Source organism: Aptenodytes patagonicus, chromosome 5 (assembly GCF_965638725.1).
Source record: "Aptenodytes patagonicus chromosome 5, bAptPat1.pri.cur, whole genome shotgun sequence".
In the NCBI taxonomy this organism is placed as follows: domain Eukaryota; kingdom Metazoa; phylum Chordata; class Aves; order Sphenisciformes; family Spheniscidae; genus Aptenodytes; species Aptenodytes patagonicus.
The window spans coordinates 27721763-27746574 of record NC_134953.1 but is presented as its reverse complement, the minus strand read 5'-3'; the positions used below and the strand labels follow the sequence as shown (position 1 = coordinate 27746574).

At 40.8% G+C, this 24812-nt stretch overlaps 1 protein-coding gene across 9 annotated transcripts in view; it reads left to right on the top strand.

Annotated features, from left to right (window-relative positions):
* The window catches only part of FGFR2 (fibroblast growth factor receptor 2), an 88470-nt gene that overhangs the window by 52586 nt on the left and 11072 nt on the right, over window positions 1-24812 (top strand). For 3 of the 9 annotated variants that reach the window (XM_076339146.1, XM_076339141.1, XM_076339143.1), the window contains 8 exons: window positions 1799-1989; window positions 2828-2975; window positions 6921-7117; window positions 13951-14019; window positions 16654-16805; window positions 20275-20396; window positions 21037-21147; window positions 21920-22110. In XM_076339146.1, coding sequence (XP_076195261.1) covers window positions 1799-1989; window positions 2828-2975; window positions 6921-7117; window positions 13951-14019; window positions 16654-16805; window positions 20275-20396; window positions 21037-21147; window positions 21920-22110 — 1181 coding nt within the window. Of the gene's footprint in view, window positions 1-1798; window positions 1990-2827; window positions 2976-4602; window positions 4748-6920; window positions 7118-13950; window positions 14020-16653; window positions 16806-20274; window positions 20397-21036; window positions 21148-21919; window positions 22111-24812 lie in introns of all 9 variants that reach the window. The other 6 variants (XM_076339147.1, XM_076339144.1, XM_076339145.1 and 3 more) reach the window with 3 other exon arrangements.

The window sequence follows — 24812 nt, the reverse complement described above, 5'->3', positions numbered from 1 at the left end:
ATTCATATGTTCTACTGTAATTTGCAAATTAAAAAATATTAAACTGTTCCTACATCTTTGAAAATGACACACATAGCCATGGAATAATTTAATAACTGCAACACAAATGCACTTTTGCCGCAAGTAAAATAAGACTGCTGCTTTGTAGTACGCTTCCAGCGTAGCCTCAGTGAATAAATTCCCAGTAGATGTTTGCCGCATGCCAAATATATTGGACTGTATAAAAGATCCCATTGTTCCATGGGCATCATTATTTGCTATTACGCTTGCAATGTTTGCTTGTGAAACAGTTTATTGGAAACTAGTATGTTTAAGAAGGAACGCTTGATTTGAAATTCGGTTGATTTGGCTCGTAATGTCAAAGCTTTCACAGTGTACAGCCTCTAAAAATAAATATTTAGGTCTGCCTGGTTTTTTTTACTTATCTTCGAAAGAATTGCTGGAGCAGGGGAGAATGGACAGCTCGGGCTGGGGATGGGCAATGGCCTTTTCACTTCTAATTCATGTGTTGAAAGTATATATAGGCCAGTATTAACTTTACATTCTTGTAAAAAGAAACGGACAGTGTTAAGTTTGCATGAAGAAGGTGGTGAGTTCCCAGCTAGGCTGATGAAACTGCAGCTCTCTGAAGGTTTTCTGGGGAGGGTGGTATTGTCTGTTGCACTCACTGGGTAATAAAGGAATTTGGTAACCAGGGTTGTAATTTTGAGGGCTTTCTCTTATGCGATGTTTGAATGAAAAGTTTTTATGCTTTGCCCACCTGCCTTTTCCAGCAAAAAAAGGCTGTCGGTGGCCCTGGAGGCTGGGGAGCTGGGCTCGTGCCCTGCCCACCACCCAGAAGATTTTAGCAGCTTTTAGATCAGGGTTAGTGAGAGTGGTGGAAAGTTGCCTTGCTGTCATAGCTGAGGGCGAGGCTCCCATCGATGCTTTGCCCAAAGGCTATGTATATTGCATCCACAAAATTGGGCTAGGAATGCTGGCTGTAGCGGCTCTCTAGACACCCAGATAATACAGGGTGCACTCGGTATATTCAGTGATGTAAGCTTGACGAAGAACATTTGATAAATGCTTAAGCAAGTCCATGGATTAAAAGCTCTGTTGGCTCATATTTAAATACACTGCAGTTTTCCAGAGAACTCTCTATTTCCCTGTGTCCTGCTCAGAATAAGAACGAACTGGTATTTCTGCTGCTGTGTCTGGGTAAAGTAGAGAGCAGCTATCATGGTAGTACTGGTCAGAGTGTTTTAAAAAGTCGAGCTGTCTGGTATGTGCATCCTGCATGAGGAGTTTCAATGCTGAGGCTTCTGCTGCTAGTTTTGAGAAATTCCCTTTGGTTTATTTTAATACATTAATCAGGTTTTTTTAAATTAATCAATAATCTTTCTTCCTAATTTGTGGAGGTTTAGTGCAATTAGAATGTTTCAAAACTCAGAGGTATTTATTACAATAGCTCAAGAAAAAAAAGAAGAAAGATCTTTTACTTCATTCTTGCTGAGCTGAACTGTGAAAAATGCTTAAAGTTTCTAAGCAAGGTTTCTCCCCTCCCCCCAAATAGCAACTCTTTATATTACAAGTGTAGTGCTCAAGTCATCTCCTTTGAACTGTAGTTTTTGTTATACGTTTTGGCTGCAGTGTTATTTCGGAGGAGTCAGCCAACAGGCTTACAGGGCTTTTTGGCTCGAGTTCACTTACAGTTTTCTTGGCAGCTCTGCTTCTTTATGCATCTTTATTTCTCTCTCTCTCTCTTCCCGCCCCCCCCCCCCCCCCGGCTTCTCGCTCTCCCTCCCCACCCAAACAGAGCGATCACCGCACAGGCCCATCCTCCAAGCTGGCCTTCCAGCAAATGCCTCTGCAGTCGTCGGAGGTGACGTCGAGTTTGTCTGCAAAGTCTACAGTGATGCTCAACCTCATATTCAGTGGATAAAACATGTAGAGAAGAATGGCAGTAAATACGGACCAGATGGACTGCCGTATCTTCAGGTTTTAAAGGTGAGGCTTTACAGATGCCGGTGATGGTGACAACTTCTTTAAAGCATTGAATTTATTTGATGTAAATCCTTCTGAACACCTCTTGAAAATGGAAGTGTTTATGTTACAAATGAAATAATGAGTTAGATAAACATTTGATTGTCTAAATGCTAATTGTGCATCTTATAGACACTGTTTTGCTTTTTTTACTTCCGTGAAGTCCTTTATCTCTGAATATTTCAGGCATGACTTACTCAGAAAAAAATGAAAACCCTCTTAAAGAACATCATTGATATTTATGTGTGGGTAGAACGCATCCAAACCATACCAGGGACAATCTACTCCATTTCTTTCATGTTTCTTCAGCCTCTTTATTTCAAAGTAATGTGACACCTGCTGCCAAAAGCTTGTTGGCAGGATTGGGTTTTCTGGATGCTGAGCCTGCAGAGATGTCCATTTTTCACTGGTGTATCGGTGGTGTCATTCCTGCCGGCAGGCGTTTTGAGCAAGCCTGACCAAAGAAACTCCAAAGTTTTCCAAGCTGGGTGGCATTGCCAAAACTCAGCGCGTTGGCGGGCAGGACAGCCAGCTCTATACCATCTTGTTCCACGTAGCCAGTGTACCGGCCCAGGTGCTTTTTCCCCCCATGCTGCTGTTTTCTAACTCCTCATGTGATGCTTTGGATTTAAAAAAAAAACAAACAACAACAAAAACCCCAAACCCTCAATGTTTTGACGCTGATACCTGTATGAAGTGGAAGGAGTATTCTTATGATGCGTTGGTGGTGGGACCATAGACAGATTGGTGTCCGTTTTGGGCAGCAGTGACATTGTTCTCCTGTGTTATTGGTCTATTCTAGCATTCGGGGATAAATAGTTCCAATGCTGAAGTGCTGACACTGTACAATGTGACAGAGGCGGACGCTGGAGAATATATTTGTAAGGTCTCCAATTATATAGGGGAGGCCAACCAGTCTGCCTGGCTCTCTGTTCTGCCAAGTATACAAGGTAACAATGTTTTTTAAAGCAAGCTGGATGTAGAAGCTGGAAAAAATGGTGCTTTGGGAGACTGCAGGCAGCTTGTAGGATAACTCTTTGGCCTTGTGGTATATGTGTAATCCTCCTTCGGTGATGCAACTGGTATTACACCAGCAGCCATGGAAAAATTCCCACAATATTTTGTGTGTGCCATAAGCACTGGTTTCCGATGCTGATCTTCATTCTCTCTTGTGTTCGGTGTCTTTGTGTTTGTGTCCAGTTTTGTTGTTAATTCTGCATACTTTGCAGTTCACATATAGGGTACTTGTTGAATAATGTAATTATGACCTAATTAGGGTGTATATTTTTTAATATATATATATATATATATACACACGTGTGTGTGTGTATATATATGAAATGTTCACAGAAGTACCCACTGAAGTGTAAGTCAGGTCAGTTTAGTCACTTACAACTTCCCACGTCACCTGCGACTGTGCAGGGTGGGAGGGTTTTCCATTTGTTATTCACCTGTTATTAACTGGGTAATAACCCTTCAATAACAATAAAGACTGGCAACAATGCGACTACAACTCACAACTAAATTTACTTTAAAATGGTCTGGTAAAAATGTGTTTATTCCCTCATTGTGTATTTCAAAGTATCATTTTTGAATGGAACAGAGAGAAAAAGCAGCAAACAATAATTTCTCTAAATCTCCATCATAGAGACCTTGACACTGATGCCCTGCTGCACGCCCATCTTGGGACAGCTGGAAAGTTCCAGGTCTAAGATTTACTCTATTTATATGAGTTTGGATAATCACTGTTACGCTGATTGGTTTGGTGCATAATGACTTGTCAAGCCAGAGATTTAGCAAATCTGGAAGGAGACCAGAAAAAAGAAAAACTTCCAGAATTTTTTTTCAGTCCCTAAGCTTTAGAAAAATATCTTTTATTTCCATCTCCTGGTTCTTGAACCTTTGGGGTCCAGCTTTTCTCCACATCTCTGAGAGCCACAACTGATCTTTTTTGAACAAGAGCTGAGATACCTTCCACTGTGCTTCTAAGCAAAACACCAAATATTACCAGACTTCATATTAAAATGAGATTTGGCAACACTGTAAAATGCACAATATTTGAGTGTAGTGCAGTGGATGATGCAAGGTCCATACACTGCATAAGACAGCTACTAAGTTGTGTCTTTTGGAGCAGAATTTGCCTTTTTTTTTTTTAATCCTTTCAGAGTATATTTTTATAGTAATTTTTTTCCTCTGAAACAGGTAACTACATGTGAAGGATCCCGCGTTCTGTCCTACTTTGTTTTATCTTTGTTTTTCTTCCAACTTTCATTTATTAAAAGAGAAGAAGGAAAAAAAAAAAAGCTTTGTGGGTTAATTTTTCCATGTCATTTGATTGCATGCATGTTTAGGTGGTGAGTTTAGGTCTGGTGAAGGGTGTTGATTACTTTCTGAGGTGAGCTGGGACCTGTTGGTAAACGCCTTTTGGATGAGGGATTGTGGATGGGGAAGGAGCTTTGCATCTCTACACCTCTGCCTTTACAAAGTGCAAAGCCCTGTGGCTCCATCTCCCTATCCACAAGAATTCTCTCAATGTCTAGCTTTTCCTCTTGCTTCCCTCTTTTGTTTTTTTTTTAGGCTGCCGGTGTTAACACCACGGACAAAGAAATTGAGGTTCTCTATATACGGAATGTAACTTTTGAGGATGCTGGGGAGTATACATGCTTGGCGGGTAATTCTATTGGGATATCCTTTCACACTGCATGGTTGACAGTTCTGCCAGGTATACACTGCTCTCTTTCCGTGGTTTTTCCTCTTTTTTTTTCCCCTTGTTGATTGCTACAGAATTAGCACGGCTTCTGTCTCAGAAAAGGACTTTTACAATGATTTTTTTTTTTTTGAACACAGCTGTCTCAAGCCAATGAATTGTTTTGTCACATATTTGCAACTCCAAAAACCTAACAACAACAACAAAAAAGGGGGGGGGAATGACTATTGCACTTAATTGAAATATTTTTACATCTGTTAAATGTTCATCAGAAATGCTAAGGAACTGCGTTTCCTTAGCACTTCAGTGAGATAACTGAAAATCAGCACATTAATCATTGTAAACTTTTCCAAGAGGAGGAAATTCAAAGTTTCTTATGAAGTTCTTTGGGACTAATTTGGCCACAGTAATGTACTAGTTCATTAAAATACCTGAGCTGTTCAGTGTGCTTAAATTCACTTTTACCTATCATCCAAATATCTTATGGGAATTCTAATTTTAATGCTAATGGATTGTGTACAGAAGCAGTGCCTTCCATATCTTGGGAATCGGCTCCGTGCATCTTTAAACATTGCATGCTCTAAGAAAACAAGTAGTCATTTGCTTTTACTGCAAAGCATGTCTTGCTGTTCTGGGGTTGATGATGTTTCTATCTTTAAAAGAAACAAACATCAATGTGCTTTATTGCCTGAAAATTGTTATCAGCTGTTAGAAGATGTAACTGTAGTTGGTTTTGACACTACTCAAATTTTCTCATTTATAACTGTTGGCAGCTGCCTTAGGGAGTTCCTTTGAAAAAACATGAACCACCTGAGGTTTGCTGGGTCATCTTGTGCTTACCATTTATTAATTGTTAATCCGAAGTAAAAGGTACAAAACCTGCATGTGCATATTGCTGAGGTTCATATTATGGGAGTGAAATGTTCCCACTTTCTGCAGATAATTTCTTACCCTTTATTAAAATATATTGAACAAGGCAACTTTATTACATCTCACTCTTATGTGAACTCCGAGCCTGCGTGGTCTGTCACCAGGCAGGCAAAGCAGTACTTGTGTAGAGCTTGCTTCTGCTAGCAGTGTTTGCATTTTGCAAGTGCTTGAACAGCATTTTTTTAACCGATTTTCTTGAATGAAATATTTGTATAAGCCTAGAATGAGGCACAAGAAAATTTCAGCTTGAACGTGCATTGCTTGCGGAGTGACCGCTGATTGCTGTGGAATGCTGTTTATCTGGGGGATGAATCCCAGATAAGGGATTAGGGACAGTGTTTGCACATATAACTGTCTTGAAGATAATTTCAAAATGGTTTCAATCAGAGTAACAGCTATGTAGAACCACTCCCACTAAAATCTAATCTCATAGACTGGTAACCACTGATGAGGTTACTTGAAATATGCAGTCCTCACAAAAGAGGACTCATTAATTAACGTATTGCTAGCAATTCAGCTTTCGCTTGCCTTATGCTTTTTATTCTGACACTGGGCTCTTCAAAGGACCTCAGGGGAGTTAGGCACCCGGCATGAACCACAGCGAGTTAAGCAGCTGGGCAGCCAGGTCCTTGAAACACTCTTGAAATCCCAAACTTGAATTTAGAAACATGATGAGGGACTGATTCATCCTGGCTTCCCTCTGTATTTTGAGACCCCAGTGAAAATTTTGGATAAACAGGCAATGCAGACTCAAGCCCAAATGTCTATTTGTGAATTTAGACACTTTTCTTTTAGGCTAGCTAATTCAATATTTTATCTTTAGATGTGTCTTTATGTGGTTAAAAAGAATTACAGTGCTTTTGAAGTTTGACTTGAGCAACAAAATGAACCTGAGCCTAGTTTGAACACTTCAGGTTTTTTTTTCCCCCTAAAATTATGTTTGATTATCCAATATTTCAATGTATATGTATCTACCTATCTAGGCAGACACATGTATATGTCTATATATGTATGCATACATGCACAAGCTCACACTCAGTGGCAAACTGAGAAGTCAAAGCAGTGATCTGGAAAGAGGAATTACTCTGAGATTACAAGATGGCCTAAACATTCACAGTATTTTGTATGTCGCACAGTCACTGCGAGAATTGCTGATATTTTACCATTTCCTGTTGTTCCAAGCACTGTACTGAACTATGCTTGTACCGTGTGCTAACTCTGTGGCATGATTGTTCCCTCCTAAAAACTTCCAATCCAGCTCCTGAAAAAGAAAAAGAATATCCGACATCTCCAGACTACCTGGAAATAGCAATTTACTGCATAGGGGTCTTCTTAATTGCCTGCATGGTGCTGACAGTCATCCTGTGTCGCATGAAAAACACCACCAAGAAGCCCGATTTCAGCAGCCAACCCGCTGTCCATAAGCTGACAAAGCGAATCCCTCTACGCAGACAGGTAACAGAAAGTAGATAAAGAGTTAAAAAAAATTTTACCAAACAACTAAGCCAGCACATCCTTCTGATGAAAGCTTTGGAAAGGGGAATAAATAAGCATTATACCAAATTGCAGTAGGGGTGGGATTCAATCTAGCACCTAGGATACTGGCATGGGAAGAAAGTGCATCTTAACACAGCAATGTGTGTCTCAAGGCAAGGAAATCAGGGCAGGGATGTTAGAGGAGAAATGTAAAAAATGGAATATGTTCTGTATTAGCAGTCTATAGATGGAAAAAATGTATTTAAAGTATTTTGGGGCCTGATCCCACAGCTCATTGAAGTCAATGGAAAAACTTCTACTGACTTAATGGACTTTGGAACAGAATCCTATTTAATTGTGTATTTATAATGTTTCTAAGGTGACTATTATTGTAGTAACTAGGTACCAGATACAGAGAGGTATTTTTCAGGAAGAATTTTGAAGACGGGGGGGGGGATTTCATAGCCAAGCATCCAGAAACCACCCCAAAATAGAAAAAAAGACTGTAATAAAGTAAAAATAGGGGAGATACTATATCAGATCTCAGACAGTTTGCTTAAGATGCTGATGCTTTTGAGTGAGGAACAAAAGCAAATGTCAGTTAAAAGGCATACAACAGCATTGCATGAAATATTTTATGATTGCTTGTGTCTGGCAATGAGTGTTTCTGGAGAGGACAATACCCCGAGCAACAAACCAGTTGAACGAGTAACAGGACTTTGGCTTTGTCACAGGCCATCACTTGCCAAAACAGCCTCCATTCCCACATACTATCCTCTCCTGAAAGACTTGTTTCTTTTGAAGCTGGAGTTTAATATGTTTTGATTTTCTTGCAGTAGGCCTTCAGGATAGACCTCTGAACCCACCAAATCCACCCCCAGGTTTCCGCCCTGAGAGGCGGAGGAGTGTTGGCATCTGAGGCTGTGGTTCACCTCCTTATTCAAAATGGGGACCATCTGCGGGGATCGGATCCAGGCTCTGGTCAGGGGGTTTGGATCTGAGGGTTTAGTTTGGGTCCATCTGCACCATGAATAGGTTGTGCAGAATTTCTGCAGATTGTTTTTACAGCCTGTCCAGAATATTATCACTGTCAGAGTAATGCATGTACCTTAAACATAGTTTTTCAGTGTGGGTGAGTTTCTGAAATTTAGATGCACGATCACACAGAGTTAGGGTGGAGCTTGGTCTTGGGATTTTGAACAGTATTATTTTTTTCTGAACCCTTGTTTCACGGTTTCTGAATCTCCTTGGTTAAAAATACTACAGAATAGTAATGCTTTAGCCATCTTCCTCTAAAGTGCAGTATTTTACAAAATCTTGAGGTGGGGGACATGAACTTTGTTTGATCTGAAAAATATTTGGTTTGTTTTATGAGCAAAAATGTTAATTCTTATTTTTTCTGACTTTGCCACTTTTTGGTTTTTTGTAATTTTATGATTTTACTCATTTGCTTGGAAATCACTGGGTAGAAGAGGGACTTTTGACTCTGAGTGTATCAGAAAGAATGATGAGCTCTCAGCTCAATTCACACATCTCTATGGCTAAAAATCTGTGTAGCTTTCTGGACAAAGAAGGCTTTTCAAATGTTGTATACTTAATCAGAGAGAGATACATATCAGCTGCTTAGATAAAATACATTTGTTAGATTTCTGCCTGAGTATGAAAGCATCATAATGACTCAGAGATAAGTTGATGGCATAAAAATTACCTAGGGTTTAGTGTGATCTCAGTTGTGTCAGTTGGAAATGGTTCCTCAGGGGGAGAGTGTTATTTCATTGCGTGTGACAGCAGTACCAACCACTGCCCTCAGTTTAGTTATTTATCATTAAATGATGCAATATGGACCTTCTCCAAAGCTATTGTTTTCACAGAGGGAAAAAATCTCTGTCTTACAACATGCTTGTCAGATAGGGTTTTGTCGGTTTATTTTGGTTTTCTATATTTTCTTAGCAAAACCGGCATTTTGCTTTTTAAAAGTGGGACTAATTTTTTGAAAAATAGTATATGTTTGAAAGTATGGATCTTATTTCAACCCCTAAGCAAAAATTCCACCACTCTCAATTCTCCTGAGTACTTTTTTATTAACAGGAGTTTCTCATTGAAGGTGTCTCTGCTTTCGTATCTTCACAGAGGAAAATATAACTACTATAAGCATTAAAAGAAATCTGTATTTCTGTTTTGATGATTTCACCGGTCATTTCACTAGTTGTTTGTATTAGCTTGCAGAGGCAGGATGAGATGAGCAGTCCCTGAAGACTTGCTCATCAACAGTGAAGATTCCTTAATTTTTCAGTTAGCATCTTCTTGGTCTCTATGGCTGCAGCAGTTGTTTAGTTTCTGCATCTTTTAAAGCTGGTTTTGGATTTCAGAATTGTTGTCGCAAATCAAAAATTAAAAAATAACCCAGGAGGTGTTTTATTTAATGGGTATGTGTTTCTGGATTATTCAACTCTATTTGGTTTGTTGTACCACGAGGCTTACTTTTTTGTTTCAGTTTATTTGCATTTCAGGAGATTGTATTTAAAGCCTGGTGGGGTTTTGTCACTAAACCTTTATTTATCTATTGATCACAGAAGGTTCTCCCTTGCCTTTGTGCTGTGCTGTGTGGGGGAGGAATAGGGAAAGTGGCCGAGTTGTTGAGAGGATGGGTGAGAGTGAGCAGGGGAGATGCTCGTGGCAGGTCGACTGTGTGAGCTGGGCAGAGATCTGGGGCTGGGTGATGGGATTTGTTGGAATTCCAGAGAAATGAGGCCATAGATTGGGGAATTCTTGATATTGTTTTCAAAGCTCTCTGCTGCTGGGTCAAGCTCCCTAAGGATCTGGATATGAAAATAATCCTGGTTCATGAAGAGGCATTTGCATGACTGTGATGCCATCTTGTCTAAGTGGGATAAGAGTCTTGCTGAGTAACATATGGTTTGGTTTGCAGGCCTGGATTCTCGTACACTATTTAGTCTGAGCTACTACAGGATTTTATCATTCCCCACATGCAGGCATTTTTTTCCTGCCAAAATGTGGTTCTTTTCACATTCATAGGAAGGGTCATGATGAAGTCAGGAATTATCAGTTCCCTCCCCCTACAGTCCTCAGCCTCACTAGGATCTGGTACTTGGTTTTTGAAATAGAAACTTCTTGCAGGGAAATCGGTAAGCAATTCCTCTTCTTTATATAAAAGCAGAGAGCTGCAATGCTCTGTTGGTATTAGCCATGTTCTGCATAGAAGTACCAGCTTGCAAGGGCATGGAAAGAAGTATTTGTAGGATTGAACATCACAAGCTGATTTGCAGTATATGCTTTAGGTGACAGGTTCACTGAACCAAAAGGTAAAGAGTAGCCTTCAATAGGATATACACCTTTTTTTTTTTTCCTTAACAAATAAATTATAATTAAAACAGACAAAAAGACAGTGCTGCTCTAATGGTTATAGAAGGTCCTATCTCTTGTGATTTGCCCAGTCAAAGTAAAGTACAAGTGTCTGTCATCACTAGAGCATTTCATTAGTGCTATCACAGTTTAATCTGTCAAATTTGGACCCCCTCAACTTGGGCGTATATATGTGTATGTGTATATATATATATGTATGTCTATATGTCCTTCCTCCTTAAATAGGAATGATTTCTTACGCTTAGTATTTTAAATACATTCCCATTAATTTATATCTTCTGCAATTGTTGATTCCTTCATAAAGATATAGTGAGCATATTTGTGATGAGCAAAGACTGATCAGTTTAAAGTGAGACTTACGCTCACCAAGCAAAATAGGTAATTCAAAATGATGATGGCAGCTGGAACATGAAAAAAAGAAAATAATCTGGAACAAGAAAGTAACATAGTATTTCACATAGTATTGAGCTGTAAAAAATATCATTCGTTTTAAGGAATAGACCCTGTAATACAAAGACTAATATACAACTGTCAGTAGGATATGTTGCAAGGGATTTACCTTAATACCTATTTTAGTTTCTTGCTTTATCCTTGGATTCCTCTATATGGAAACCATTGACTTGCCTAGTAGTACTCGTTTGTTATTTTGCTGTTGTGTAAGTGTTTCAAAAGGAGTGCTTTTCATGAAGGGGTGATGCATGTGTTTTAAATGTCAGTACTTAACATTAAGAATCCTCAGTTTCATGTAGTGCATTTAACCTTGTATTTTCCTAGATCCAGTCACTCAGATGGACTGTTTCTATCAACAGCTAATAGCATTACTTACTAGTTACATTTATATACATATGTGCGTATGACTTCAAATTAACTTTATAGCAGAGCCTTCAAAAAGACTGACAATTATAGGAAATCACTGCATGGCTGCTAAAATCTCCCAGCATGAGTGCCAGAACTGACAGATCTAGGCTTCGGGATATGGTATAAATCATCAGTGGAGGAAAACACCCTTCATAATCAATTACAGACAATTACACACTGCTCTGCGTCTGATTTTGCCACATGGCATTAAAAGATTCCAGCAAAGATTCATTTGTTTTAAATGCTCCGCTGCTTAGAAATGCTTGTAAAGCATTATCTCAGAGCTGATTAAATACAGCGTGTTGGCCGAAGGACAAATATGTTGTTAAAATGGGGATATAATAATGCATTGGTGCGTGAGGTTTGGACACAGTGGGTTTTTCTCCTTCTGAAGTGCAGATATGGAGCTAAAGATCTGTCTGAGGCTAGTACTTCTTTTGGTTCTGGCCTCCTAAAAGCAGAAAGGAAGCACAAAAAAGAATATTTTATGGTGGAGGTCTACCCTCCTGTTGAGGTTAACGTATACCACAATAGCCCTTTCAGTGTTCTGCTCAAGTCAAGCTGACTTCTGCCTTCCTTGCTTTAATTAAGCACTCAAAATACCTCTTTAGTGTAGTGTCATCACTGAAAATAGGTGACACCAACACAGTGAGTAGACCTTGAACATGTCTAATTCACCTACGTTAGATGCCCTTCCTTGCTTCTCTGTCCTGGCTCTGCTTTGTTCCTTTATCTCCAAGAAGCCCATGTTGGTGAGCTGGGTGATTGCCCAAGAAGTTAATGCGTTTTGACTTAGATGTCCAGCTGATGCTTCTTGGCACCTGGTAGACCCAAAGTGGCCCTGGAGTCTGTATAGTGGCCATGTACAATTACAAGCTTGCTTCAAAAACTCAGTATGGCCTCTATTATGCCTGTGTCCCATGTACCTTGAATCTTTGCATAACTGAAAGCAAAAAGAGCATCCACGTACTTGAAAGCAACTCTACACGCTGAAATGTGGGGTTCGTGGTAGGAGTGTCACTGGTTCTTGAACCTGCATGATAAGGGGTTGGAGGGCAGTGCTGCAGGTGAAAAGGGGAAAGTAGCAAGCTGGAAAAAGGCTTTCTATATGCTGTTACTTAAATGTATACATGTAGATTAAAGTTGACCGTGTCTACTGACCTTGGAGTAGGTAGGGTTTTCCTCATTCTTTTATAGTGTACTCTAAGGCAATGAAAAAAGATGCTTAAGGGATGAATTGAAAGGTTAATTCTTTACTATTGCAGTAAAGGTGAAAGGCCATTTTGAAACAGAAAATCTCCTCCAACCATAGGCCAGCCTGGGTTGGCTTCGTCTTTTCTGGAGCAGATTTTTATAGCCCTTGAGCTCCTGTAACTGTACTGCTCCAGTTAATCAATCAGAAGAATATTCCCTGGGATTGCAGTCCATTTTCCTTCTTCCAGACATTGAGTAGTTCCTCTGGATTTTTCATCATTCCTATCCACGCTGATGCGCTTTGGTTACCTACAGCATCTCTGGCCAATCATCCAGTTATTGTGTGAAGTAAACGTGCAATTGTGTTAAAAGGGAAATTGGCAGAGTTTTTAATCTGTTTTTTTTCTATACATTATTACTATTTAACTTCTGTGTTTGAAATGCATCACCAGTCTATTTCAGTTTATTGCAGGTTTACTTTTGTAGGTTTTAACCGTGCTAAGACTGTTGAATTGTGACTATAAGAGCTAGTGAAAAGATGAAACTATGGCAGATATCTGAACAGTGTCTAATACAAATATTGTATTCATGGAAAAAAAAGACCCCAGACCATTTTGGGCCATTTCTGATACGTAAGGGATATCATCTAAATTTTGCAGCTTCACTTCCATGCCTTCCTGATGTCCCGTGAAAACAATGACTATAATGACAAAGAAAGGCAAGAAAGTAAAGGCAATGTTAATAAGTAAAAAAGAATCAAGACTTGAATAAAGATCTTGGTAGAATGGCTGGAGAATAGTGGGTGGATTTTGGAAATATGGAGGAAGTTGTCATAGAGTATTAGTAAGTTTGTGGTGAGAGATGAAAAAATGGAAACTAGAAATAACAGAAAAATGAAATTCAAGGGAAGTCGTGGGGGACAGAGGAGTTGCCACATTGTTCGTGGAGATTTGCACATTTCTTAGTGCTGAGCTGGTTCATTTAATGAAGCATCATTTTAAAACCATAATGAAATAATGAAAATGAGCAAAAAATAAGCAAAAGTCTAATTCCAGCCCTGGTTCTCATGCTGGCTTGCCATGCAGCTCCAGCAGATGTGTTCCCCTCTGTAGACTGGGCATGGCAGCATCTCTCTAAGGACTCTGTTCAGTATTCACTTACTGATTTATTTAGAGCTACATAGTCTGCCTTAATAGTAGTTTTCTGTTTGTATCCCAAGTGGTCACCGTATTTATTATCCTAGAGGAATGTGTCAGGTACTTATATTTGCTGAAAGTAAATATTAACATTAATGATGGTGGGATGAATGAGGAGGAAAGTGGTCCATCTTTTGAATGGTAGCCTTATTTGTGCAGTTATACTCTCTTGTTCCATAGACACCACATGCAGAAGCTGGAGCTTCTGGTACCAAGAAAGGCCTGTCAGCTGCAAAACTGCTTGCCAAGGTTAATTTTTTGATAGCAATCCTTAACGCTTTCTTCCTTATGAAACCTCTTTCCAGTCTTAATCTCTGGTCTTAGAAAAATGTGTCAAGAAGCCAAACCCATTTGATGAGATGGATTTGAGGATGTCTACCTGCAAAAAGACCTCTCAAACAAAACAGGTGGTCAGAATCGTGATGAGAAATTTGTTTGAGCGCCTTAGCCTTGTCTTGTCAAAGTACATTGTGTAAGAGCATGACTTGCAAAAGCCTTTCAGCCCCATTCTGAGGAGCTCAAGTAATTCCGTGGGCTGAGACACTGTAATTGTTAATTGGACTTAATATAAGGGAGCACTAAGTTGGACTTATCAGGTGTCATAGAGACAAGAGGATTTGGTGTTCATATCACTGTGTGTCACTGATTTGTACTTTAATGCTATTGGGATCTATTTGCTTATAATTGCTTTTTTTATGTAGTTATAAGACCTGTGGAACAAAATTGTAGCCTGGTGACATTTTACATAAGCAAAACTGGTGTCAAAGTTGACGCCAGGTGATGAGGACAAAGGTCAAGAGTGGTAGTTATTCTGATGCTCTAGGCTTCCAGCTTGGGCAGGGTCTCAACAATGCTGGCTGAGAAGTACCTCCTGTTGCCTGATGCGAGGATGGGTACCAGCGATGGCATTGTGAAACAACCTTCATCCCGCCTTGGCCACCAGATTTGGGCTTGACCAAGACTGTCATGGCCTGAAGAGAGAAGGAGGATTCACACTTAAAGGAGGGGAAGACTGGCAATACAAGCATTTTTGTTTTGTGTTCATATTCGCTTGAAACTCTGAGGTCAGTAGACAGCAGGCTGCTGCTTGCAGGTTTGAGGAAGGAGCCTTATAGAAGATACAGCATTCACACCAAAACAAGTTTTGTTACATGGATGGAATAGTTGCCTCCTTTTTCAAAGCAGTTATCATTAAGTACCTTTGATGCTCTAAGGAAAATGTTGTTGAGGCTGATGAGAAATCATACTCCAAAGTGAATTACAATTCAAAGCATTAGACATTTCTCGTGGTTTAACCCCAGCCGGGTTTTCTTCTATGAAGAAAATTAACTCTATCCCAGCCAAAACCAGCACAACATTAAATTATTTTTAGGAGCTTTTCTCCACGTTGCCTGCAGAATCTTTAATTGAGAATGTAGTGAGCTGAAAACTTAAGTATCCCCCAATTATTCTGATAGCTTTTGATGTTTTCAATAATGAATGCTTAGAAAATATAGAATCGTAGAATTGTTTAGGTTGGAAAAGACCTTTAAGATCATCGAGTCAAGCCGTTAACCTAGCACTGCCAAGTCCACCACTAGACCATGTCCCTACGCACCACATCTACACATCTTTTAAATACTTCCAGGGATGGTGACTCAGCCACTTCCCTGGGCAGCCTGTTCCAATGCTTGACAACACTTTTGGTGAAGACATTTTTCCTAATATCCAATCTAAACCTCCCCTGGCACAACTTGAGGCCATTTCCTCGTCATATTGCTTGTACCTGGGAAAAGAGACTGACACCCACCTCACTACAACCTCCTTTCAGGTAGTTGTAGAGCGCGATAAGGTCTCCCCTGAGCCTCCTTTTCTCCAGGCTAAACAACCCCAGTTCCCTCAGCCGCTCCTCATAAGACTTGTGCTCTAGACCCCTCACCAGCCTCGTTGCCCTTCTCTGGACACGCTCCAGCACCTCAACGTCCTTCTTGTAGTGAGGGGCCCAAAACTGAACACAGTATTCGAGGTGCTGCCTCACCAGTGCTGAGTACAGGGGGACGATCACTTCCCTACTCCTGCTGGCCACACTAGTTCTGATCCAAGCCAGGATGCTAATGGCCTTCTTGGCCGCCTGGGCACACTGCCGGCTCATGTTCAGCCAGCTGTTGACTAACACCCCCATTTTCCGCTGGGCAGCTTTCCAGCCACTCTTCCCCAAGCCTGTAGCGTTGCATGGGGTTGTTGTGACCCAAGTGCAGGACCCGGCGTGAGAGGGTCCAACATTTCCTACACAGGAACATGCGTGTAACCTTGATCTGATGAAATATACAGGACCCTTTGCAAAAATACCATTTCCAATTAAAAATTCAAAATTTCAATTTAATAGTAACACCAAAAAATAGTAAATTGTGTGCTGATTTGGGAAGAGAAGTGGTGACACAGACAACTAGAAGTGAGTGGAGGAAGAGAGCTTATTGGTAACCTCTGCTCATGGTATAAGCTGCCCACTTGGGTATCTGAGGGTGGCGATGTAAATACTCTCAGTTGATTAAAAAAGTATTACTCTGATAAACAAAAAGAGAGAAAAGTTAATTTAATTTATTTTCTGAGTGAACGTATTTAAAACTTACAGGGTTTTCAACCTATGGGACAGACTTACAGCCTTTTCAGCAATTAGTCATTATTGTGCTTACAAGGGAGGGTAGATGTGTGAGAATAGTGCGCTAGAAACAAGACTCTAGGTTCAGTCGCTTTTTCCTGATACCACTGTTCTGAGCTGGCTTGGTTATCAAGTACTGCTGTTTTTCAGGTATTGGGTCAAGATTACAGCTCTGCTTTTTTTTTTTTTTTTTTTTTTTTTTTCCCCTCCTCTCTCTTTTTTTGCATCTTGTATTGCAACAACAGGTGTCAGCCGACTCAAGCTCCTCCATGAATTCCAACACACCTCTGGTGAGGATAACTACTCGCCTCTCCTCTACTGCCGATGCTCCCATGCTGGCAGGAGTCTCGGAATATGAATTGCCGGAAGACCCAAAATGGGAGTTTCCAAGAGATAAGTATGTAGCCTGTTTCTCTTAAGACTACCTACACATGTCTGAAAAACATGACACAGTATGAGAGGAAACATCTTTCCCAATATTTCCCAGGGTTTCTTTAGTTAAAAGAAAATCTCAATTACCTCCTCTGAAGATTAAGATCCAATTCAATTATCTGAAATCGGTCTTTTTTTAAATAGAAGCTGAATTTTCTCTGCTTGTCGTTCTGATTTTATTTTCAGATTACTGGTAGGTTTTCAGGTACCCTGCTGAAATGTAACTCCTCTGCTATGAAAGGAGTGAATCTGAAATGTTATTTCAAAATACATATGATTTAGACTGGGAAAGGTGACCACATACAAGCATTGTTCAAGGGCAGTTGAGATTTCCCCAAGCAATACCTCTGTATATGAAACCATGTTTCTTAGTGGAAATATTAAACTTAATTGTTTAATGTTTATAAAATAGATAACAAAATATCACGTAGGAGATAGTCTAGAATATGGTATTGGAGAATCTCTTCTTTCTGTCGGGACCTTCTGGGTAGGATTTTGTGTTGATTTTGTAGTAACCTGTATTGATGGAGATGATGGTTTTCGATTTAGGGGGGCATTTTGCATATTGTGTACATATATATACTACTTCTGTGGCTTAAAAGTATTAGGTTTCAAGCAGAGCATACTGAATCTTGATATATGTAAATTAATATGGCTACATAATATTTTCTTCAAAGTCTGTTGACTAACATGCAAAATGAGCTGCTGAATAATCTAATTAAAGCTGTAACCATATTTCTTAATATAAAAAAGACATGTGAAAGAAAGATAATATTAACACAGGTAGAACCATGATTATATATTAAAGTTAGTACTAACTTTAAGTCTTTAGGTGGCTTTGAGAAAATAACACCTTTTATTACGAACAGTTCTCTTTTGAAGTTCAGCGTTGTAACTTGTGATAGAAGAGCTGTAATTTTGAACCTTCTGACAACTGTTCTGGAAATTATTTTAATGATGTAGCTGAAAACTAGTACAAAATGCTGTAATTGCCACCTGCAGTATTCTAGTCAACAGCGGGGGCCTGTATATATACTTCTGTCAGCCCATACCCTGGGGGGATACACTAAATGCGGAAAATTTTAGTGCGCTAAACATTTAAAATCAGCATTCAGCACAAATGTAGGTGGAGCAGATTTGCAATGAAAGGAGGCTATTTAGAGGCAGTTTATTAGGTTGGGGGGCAGGAGGCACACAATGAGGGGTTTGTTACTTTAGTCCTAGCAGGGCAATAGCACATAAATTAACCAGTTTCCAATGCAAATGTTTGTTCTCTGCCAAGATCCTAAATTCAATTTTAGTTCTGGAGAAAATGCAGGATGACCTCAGCATAGCATACGCTGCCCTTCAGTCTTTGCACCTTTTTAAACTCGCGTTTGCTTTAGAAACCAATCCAAAACAGCTTGAGGAATTCTCACCGAGGCAAAGACTGCATTTGACAAGGAGTCTGCAGGCTGCCCTTGGGAGGAACCACCTCCCACTTCTGTCTTGTGCCTGAGCAGATAAGCAGGGTTTTCAAGCCACTTAGCCCTGTCTAACACTCTTCTGTTGATGGTATGACAACCTCTCCCTGTATTTCACCGGGGAAGACAGAAGCCTATGCTTTTAAGAATGAGTCCCTATATATATCGTATCTGTGAATCCTGGTTTTGACTGTGGAAAGGCAAAACCTTAAGAACTCAGTTATGAAAATGCTTATGTGAATGTGGCCCCTACGCTGGATAACGTTAGCAGCATCAAACCCGCCAAGCACCTTCCCTGATTTCTGCAGTGGCACTGCTTCTGGAGTTAGATGATAAATTTCTGCAATTTACGGAGCCTGAATGTGGCCCTCAAGCACTTACACTGGAACCAATAAGATTTTGCCCAGAGGCTTTGAAGTTTCTTTTTTATTTTATCTCTTTATCCTCCTAAAGTTGAGATCGACATCTCTGTGTCTGTATGTTACAGCTGACCAGGTTTTGCAACCAGGTGTATGCTCCACAAAATGCATTTTGCATAGCCCAGTTAACGACTGTTCTTTTTAAAAGGTTTCTTAAGTTGATACTGTGATTATAATTGGGTTTCAGTTTCCCCCAGTCTTTGCTTCCCTCTTTCTGAGCAGAGCCCGGGTGCTGCAGACAGGAGGCATCTTCTGTTACCCTCATACATGACATTTGTGGCAGCATAGAGCCCGCAGCCAAGAAACAGCCTCTGTGCTAGACCCAGCTGTGGGTAAATAAAGCATCTTGTCTCGCCCCTTAAAAGATCAAAGCACTGGGGAAATGTGTGAGGATGTCAGAAGAGCAATCTTGCTGTGGGTGGGGAGGCTGTGGAGAAGACGGCTTGTAGGGGATGCTCAGATCTGCCAAGTGCTTTGTCCTGCGGAGGTGCTGCCTTTGTGCCGCCGCTTGTGCGGCCAGGCAGGGAGAGCGTCGCCTCTGCGTGAGCCACACCAGGACTTGCAGCAGAAGAGCGGAGCCGGAGGCAGCGGCAGCCGAGGCAGCTCCTGGCAGCCATTCAAGGCGTGGGAGCATCACGGGCGCCTTTACCCAGGCTCTCGCAGCAGTAACTCCTCCCGAGCTTTCACCGCGCGCTTGTCACCGGCCTCTTTTCCCTTCCCCTTCTCTCACCTTCATCGTCCCTCCTCTCCCACAAGAAGGCTGCTGTCTGGCCACTTCATCAGCCACAAGAAAGAGAAATGGGTGTGATAATTACCCGCAGCTGCGCCCAAACATGGTGTCTACTGACTCGCTCTCTGTCCTGTCTAATCCCTTTGGCGCAAGAGATCATTAGGCAAATGTTCATGGCCTGCATCTCCAAATAGAAAGCAAGAATATGAATTTTGAGCTAAAATTAAGCTGCCTGAGAGCATGTTTGATTTTCCTTTCCATTTGCACTGTGCTGTTATATCACAGGAGTTAATAATATTTAAAACATCCCCCTGCTTTTAATACCACCCTTTACCACACGAGTCATCAGCTGCCTGAAAGTGACCACATGGCAACACACACAAAGAAAACTTTCTTTCATCTCCTTGCAGTCAATGTGAAAAAGAAGACGACCGGCCGTGTTACAGTGACAGGAAAAGCTTGCGTGTTACTGGCTGCTCCTGATTTCAGCCGCGGTCTGATGCTTTTTGAAAGCTCTGCCCCTCCATGCTGTGTCTCGCCGCCAGCCGTCGAGTACAGCCTCTTATAACAAGGAGAGGGAGAGCTTAAAAGCTGGGTTTAGCAACTGATCTGCCTGTATGAGATGCTCACTATATCGTCCCTAAGAAAACATACTGCAGCGCGCATGAAAACCGATGCGCACCCAGAGTCTCATTAGTTCCATGTGATAAATGCTTCATGCTACAGCAAGTTGTTGAAAGCTTTTTATATTTAGCCCTGGAATTTCACTGGCTGCATCCCTTCAGCAGATGCTGTGTGTTAATCTCCTGTTTACACCTCTAGGCTGACGCTGGGTAAACCCCTGGGAGAAGGTTGCTTTGGGCAAGTTGTCATGGCTGAAGCGGGGGGGATTGACAAAGACAGGCCAAAAGAAGCGGTGACTGTGGCAGTGAAGATGTTGAAAGGTAAGAAAATTGGGTGATTAGGGATCAGAATGGGTGATATGGCAGTTCTCATCCACCAAAAGTTTCTTTTGTGGCATCTGAACTCTGTCATCGGGGAGGGGGGGGGGGGGGTCAAAGAGCACATAGTTGACCTCAGCCTTCAGCAGTTTGGGGTGTAAATCTGTGCCCTTGACAGCCTGTTTATCTTGAGCAGTGAGTATTTAGGAGCCAGGAGATGCATTAGCATCGTGTGGGTCTCTCTGCTTTTAGTTCAGTTCATGTCAGAGGCTGTCCATGTGTAGGTCCTAGCCCATTCAGTCCAGGTGGTTGGTGCCTATTTATTTTGAATTTAATTGTAAGATTAGTTTGCAGGAAAAGCATAGTTATTGGAGGTTTGATAGCTAAGGACAGCATTTTTATGTCTGATATTACTGTGTTGCCTCTTAACATGTAACAATGAAGAGATGGTCAGTCCATCAAAGAGGTTGAGACTATTTCTTGTTAGGACGTAACGTATGACTGTGTAACGTACAGTGTATACTGGAAAACAAATCCCGTATTCTGCATTTTGAAGCACACATGTTTTACACCAACTGGTAAGCCTTAGTGAAGTTCAGGCTGGCACGCTAGAAACTATAAACTGAACCTGTCTCTTGTACAGATGATGCTACAGAAAAAGATCTGTCTGACCTGGTGTCAGAGATGGAGATGATGAAGATGATTGGGAAGCATAAAAATATCATCAATCTCCTTGGAGCCTGTACCCAGGATGGTGAGTAGAGAAAAGAAAGTAAACCAGGACTTTCCAACAGGTCTGCAAAAGTCTCATTAATCATAATTTTTCAAGAGTTTTTAAGGAAGCAGTCATGCCGTGATGGGATTTTTAGATATTTCCCTAGCTTAGCAGCAATATTTGAACTTCTGTGTCTCATTATACTTGCAGCTTTAATATGAGAAAGGGTACTATATCATATGAAAACTCTCTAATCCCTTGCTGTAGGGAGAAAAAAAAAAAAGACATTTTACAGGGGCTTTACCCACGCCTGTTGTTCTGAATTGTCAGTCCTGCTTTAGTGGAACTTGTATCCCATGAATTTGAAATGAGCGCTTTTACTCTCTAAAGACCACAGTGTTTTTATTAAAAGCTAATTATGTCATGTAAAGTGATGCAGAATGGCATAAAACTCTAGAAATTAAAAAATCTTAAGAAGCACTTTCCCCTTGTTTGAGATCTCATGGCATTCTTTGATTGAAAATGCTTGCTTTTCAGTGCATGGCATAGTCTGGAAGGAATAAGCACTGGCTCAGGGTTTAGGTGCTTTCAGCCACTAATTGTAGCTCTGCCACTATCCTGTTATGGAGCTTTGGGCCAGTCACTTCGCCAGGTCCAAAATTCCTTTTCTTTCAAGTTGTGCTTACTGATTTCACAGTTAAACATTTATTAATTTAGTTCATTTGTTATAGGACACTAAAAGCTTCTTTACATAAAAACATTTTACCCTTCGACCTTACTCCAGTTTTCACACGGTTCTGTTTATCCAAAGGTCCATTGTACGTGATAGTAGAATATGCTTCCAAAGGAAACCTGCGTGAGTACCTGCGAGCACGCCGCCCCCCGGGGATGGAGTATTCGTTTGATATTAACAGGGTACCAGAAGAGCAGATGACATTCAAGGACTTAGTGTCATGCACATACCAGTTGGCAAGAGGCATGGAGTACCTGGCTTCACAAAAAGTAGGTAGAACTCAGCAAATACTGCACAAAGCGCATGGTGCGTATTTGTTTGGCACTTTTCCTAGTTTAGTTTTGTTCTCATCTCATTTGTGTTCAAGAATTTGCTGGGAGAAGGACCTTTCTCAAGTTGCAATAATCCATACTCTCGAAAATCAGTGGGAAAGTTCATACACTTAAAGTTTTTAATCTCTGTTTAATGACATTGCTAAAATGAGGCCCAGAAAGGATCGTTTAAAGCAAATACTGTGTACATATCTGCACTTTGAATTCGTAAGCACAGGTGGTCACTTGATTACACAAGCGACATTACTCCACCCATGAGACTGCAGGCACCATTTCCCATGAGACTGCAGGCACCATTTGCCTTCTGTTTCCAGTCAAATCGACCAAATCAGCTCATGTAGTGATGTAAAATAAATTAATTCAGTTAGTGAAAGGATTTACAGAATGATAACAGGCAGAGTTGAGAAGACCACAAGATACCAGGGCAAAAATTGTGAACAGAAGAGGCAAAAATAAATGGAGTGAATTAGTCACTTAAATTAGGCGCTTTACTTCAAACTGGTGTTTGTCAGGAGAGCAAGCTTGTTGAAAGAATTTATTTATCCTGTCATGTCCCTAGACACTTATTTCTTCAACTTTTCTTCAAATGTTTTTTTTTTTAACCAGTAATTTGCTTAAATTATAGTTATGAAACTTTAAATAGCCCTGTATAACTAACTCTGTAAACATATTGTGGCTTTGTGGACAAGCAATCATGAATACTCTGGGTGGTGTTTGGACCCAATGGCTAAACCAGAGCACCAGATATTGATGTAAGCACTTCCTGCAAGGTGTGGAGTGGTTAGTGGGATTTGTACCGATTTCCAGTCGTGCCCACTCCCAAGTATGGAGCTGTTTTTAACCAAAGACCAGAGCTGAGTGTAAACCTCCATTCCTGTTGTGTAGAGTCATGATATTTTTATTGCATTTCTGCACTGGTAGAGGTTAGGGGGAGGGGAATCAAGGTCTAATTTTGCTTTTATTCTTTCATTTTGAAATAGTAATTCTCAGTGCTGTAGGGTAGACAGGGAGACATGCACGACACTAAGACAAAATCTTCTAATGTAGAAGTAAGCATGAGTATTGTATTAGGTAAAGCACCTTAGGATGTCTCTTTCTAAGATTAATGAAACATTTGCCTGGCAATGAGCCATGTCCCAAGAAAATAGAACTGTTGTGAAAGGAAAAAAACAAGATTTGCCAATCAAAAGATTTAAGAACAAGCATCCACCTGAGAAGCTCAACTGCTGTTGTAGGACACTGCCAAGAAGGTGTGCGCTTGCACAGATGCACACGGCGGAACCATTTCATCCTTGATCCAGTTCCTTTGCAAAAACATTGATCAGTGCTGCACTGAACTTGACAGAACGTGAGGCATTGCACGAGGCAGAGGGCAGAAGGAAAACAAAGGCAGCATATAGTAAAACTGCGCATTCAGGTTCTTCAGATATCCTACCATTTCTGTTTGTATTTCATTAGTTCTTTTCCCCTTAGGGATCCATTTACTGAGCTGGAGTAATAAGAGAGCTGGTCTTCTCACAGTATTTCCATCATGCAGGAACTGTGAGAAGGCCAGTGTTTTTGTTATTTCAATCCAATAAATGGCTCACTGAGACCAAAAAAGGAGGGGGGGAGGGGAGGAAGAAATATGTAAAGAATATTTTTGGGCACCTACTTTTTGCCTTACAAAAAGTTTTTGCCTTACAAGCAATTGTACCTTGGAAAGGGGATGTTGTTCCTAGGTTGGATGGATGCTTTTTAAAATTCTGTTGATGTGTCCTCTCCATCATTCCAGTACTGCGCAAGAGCAACAGGGGAGCTCCAGATACAGGGACTGGCCCAGATCATTGCAAAGAGACAGCAAATCATTAGGGCCAGAGGGTCAGCTATGAAAGCTGTCAGATATGGAAATCAATAATGGCACCATTCTGAAGATAGGAAAAGTCTCAGTTGTAAAACTGTAGGGTATGAGAAAGCAGAAATGTATTGACAGAAGATAACGGGGTTTGAATAATTTGATGTATTCACTCAGAGGTGTTACATGCCATTTGAGATGCTCTATGGTACCCCTAGGCTGCTGCTCTGGAAAGGCACAGGTCTGCTGTCGATCCTGTGTCATCCCTGGTAGTCTCATCAAGATACTTTGGATATCACAGGGCATCTCAGATGACAATGTGTACTTCTATTTGGGCAACTGAATTGAGTTTCTAGTGTCTCAGAGGATGTTCTTGTAGGGTTTGAGAACAGGGACAGGGAAGTAGGAAGGCTGGCCTATGTTGTTTCTGCTACCGTAGCATTGCTGATGCTGAATTAAAAGACTGATTTGATGCTGAAGGCATGTACTGTTGTCTGGTCCTGCGCACATGAAGGCATTGCTGGAGCAGGTTTTTCCTGGCAGTTCCCCATGACTAGCCCAGTGAGGAGCAGAAGCTTTGTAGGCTCATTTTACCTATGCAGGATAAGAGATCTCAGAAAATTGCCGGGGCAAGTTATAATGCAAGAAATAAATTGGCTGTTGTACAGTTTTTTTGTAGTGGTTCAGTCCAGCATGTCTGTGCACATGCTGAAATAAAGAGGACAACATAAAAAGTAATTCAGAATTGAGGAGGGGGAAAAAAACCCCAAGGATATTTAACTTGAAAAGTTAGTAGAATATCCCG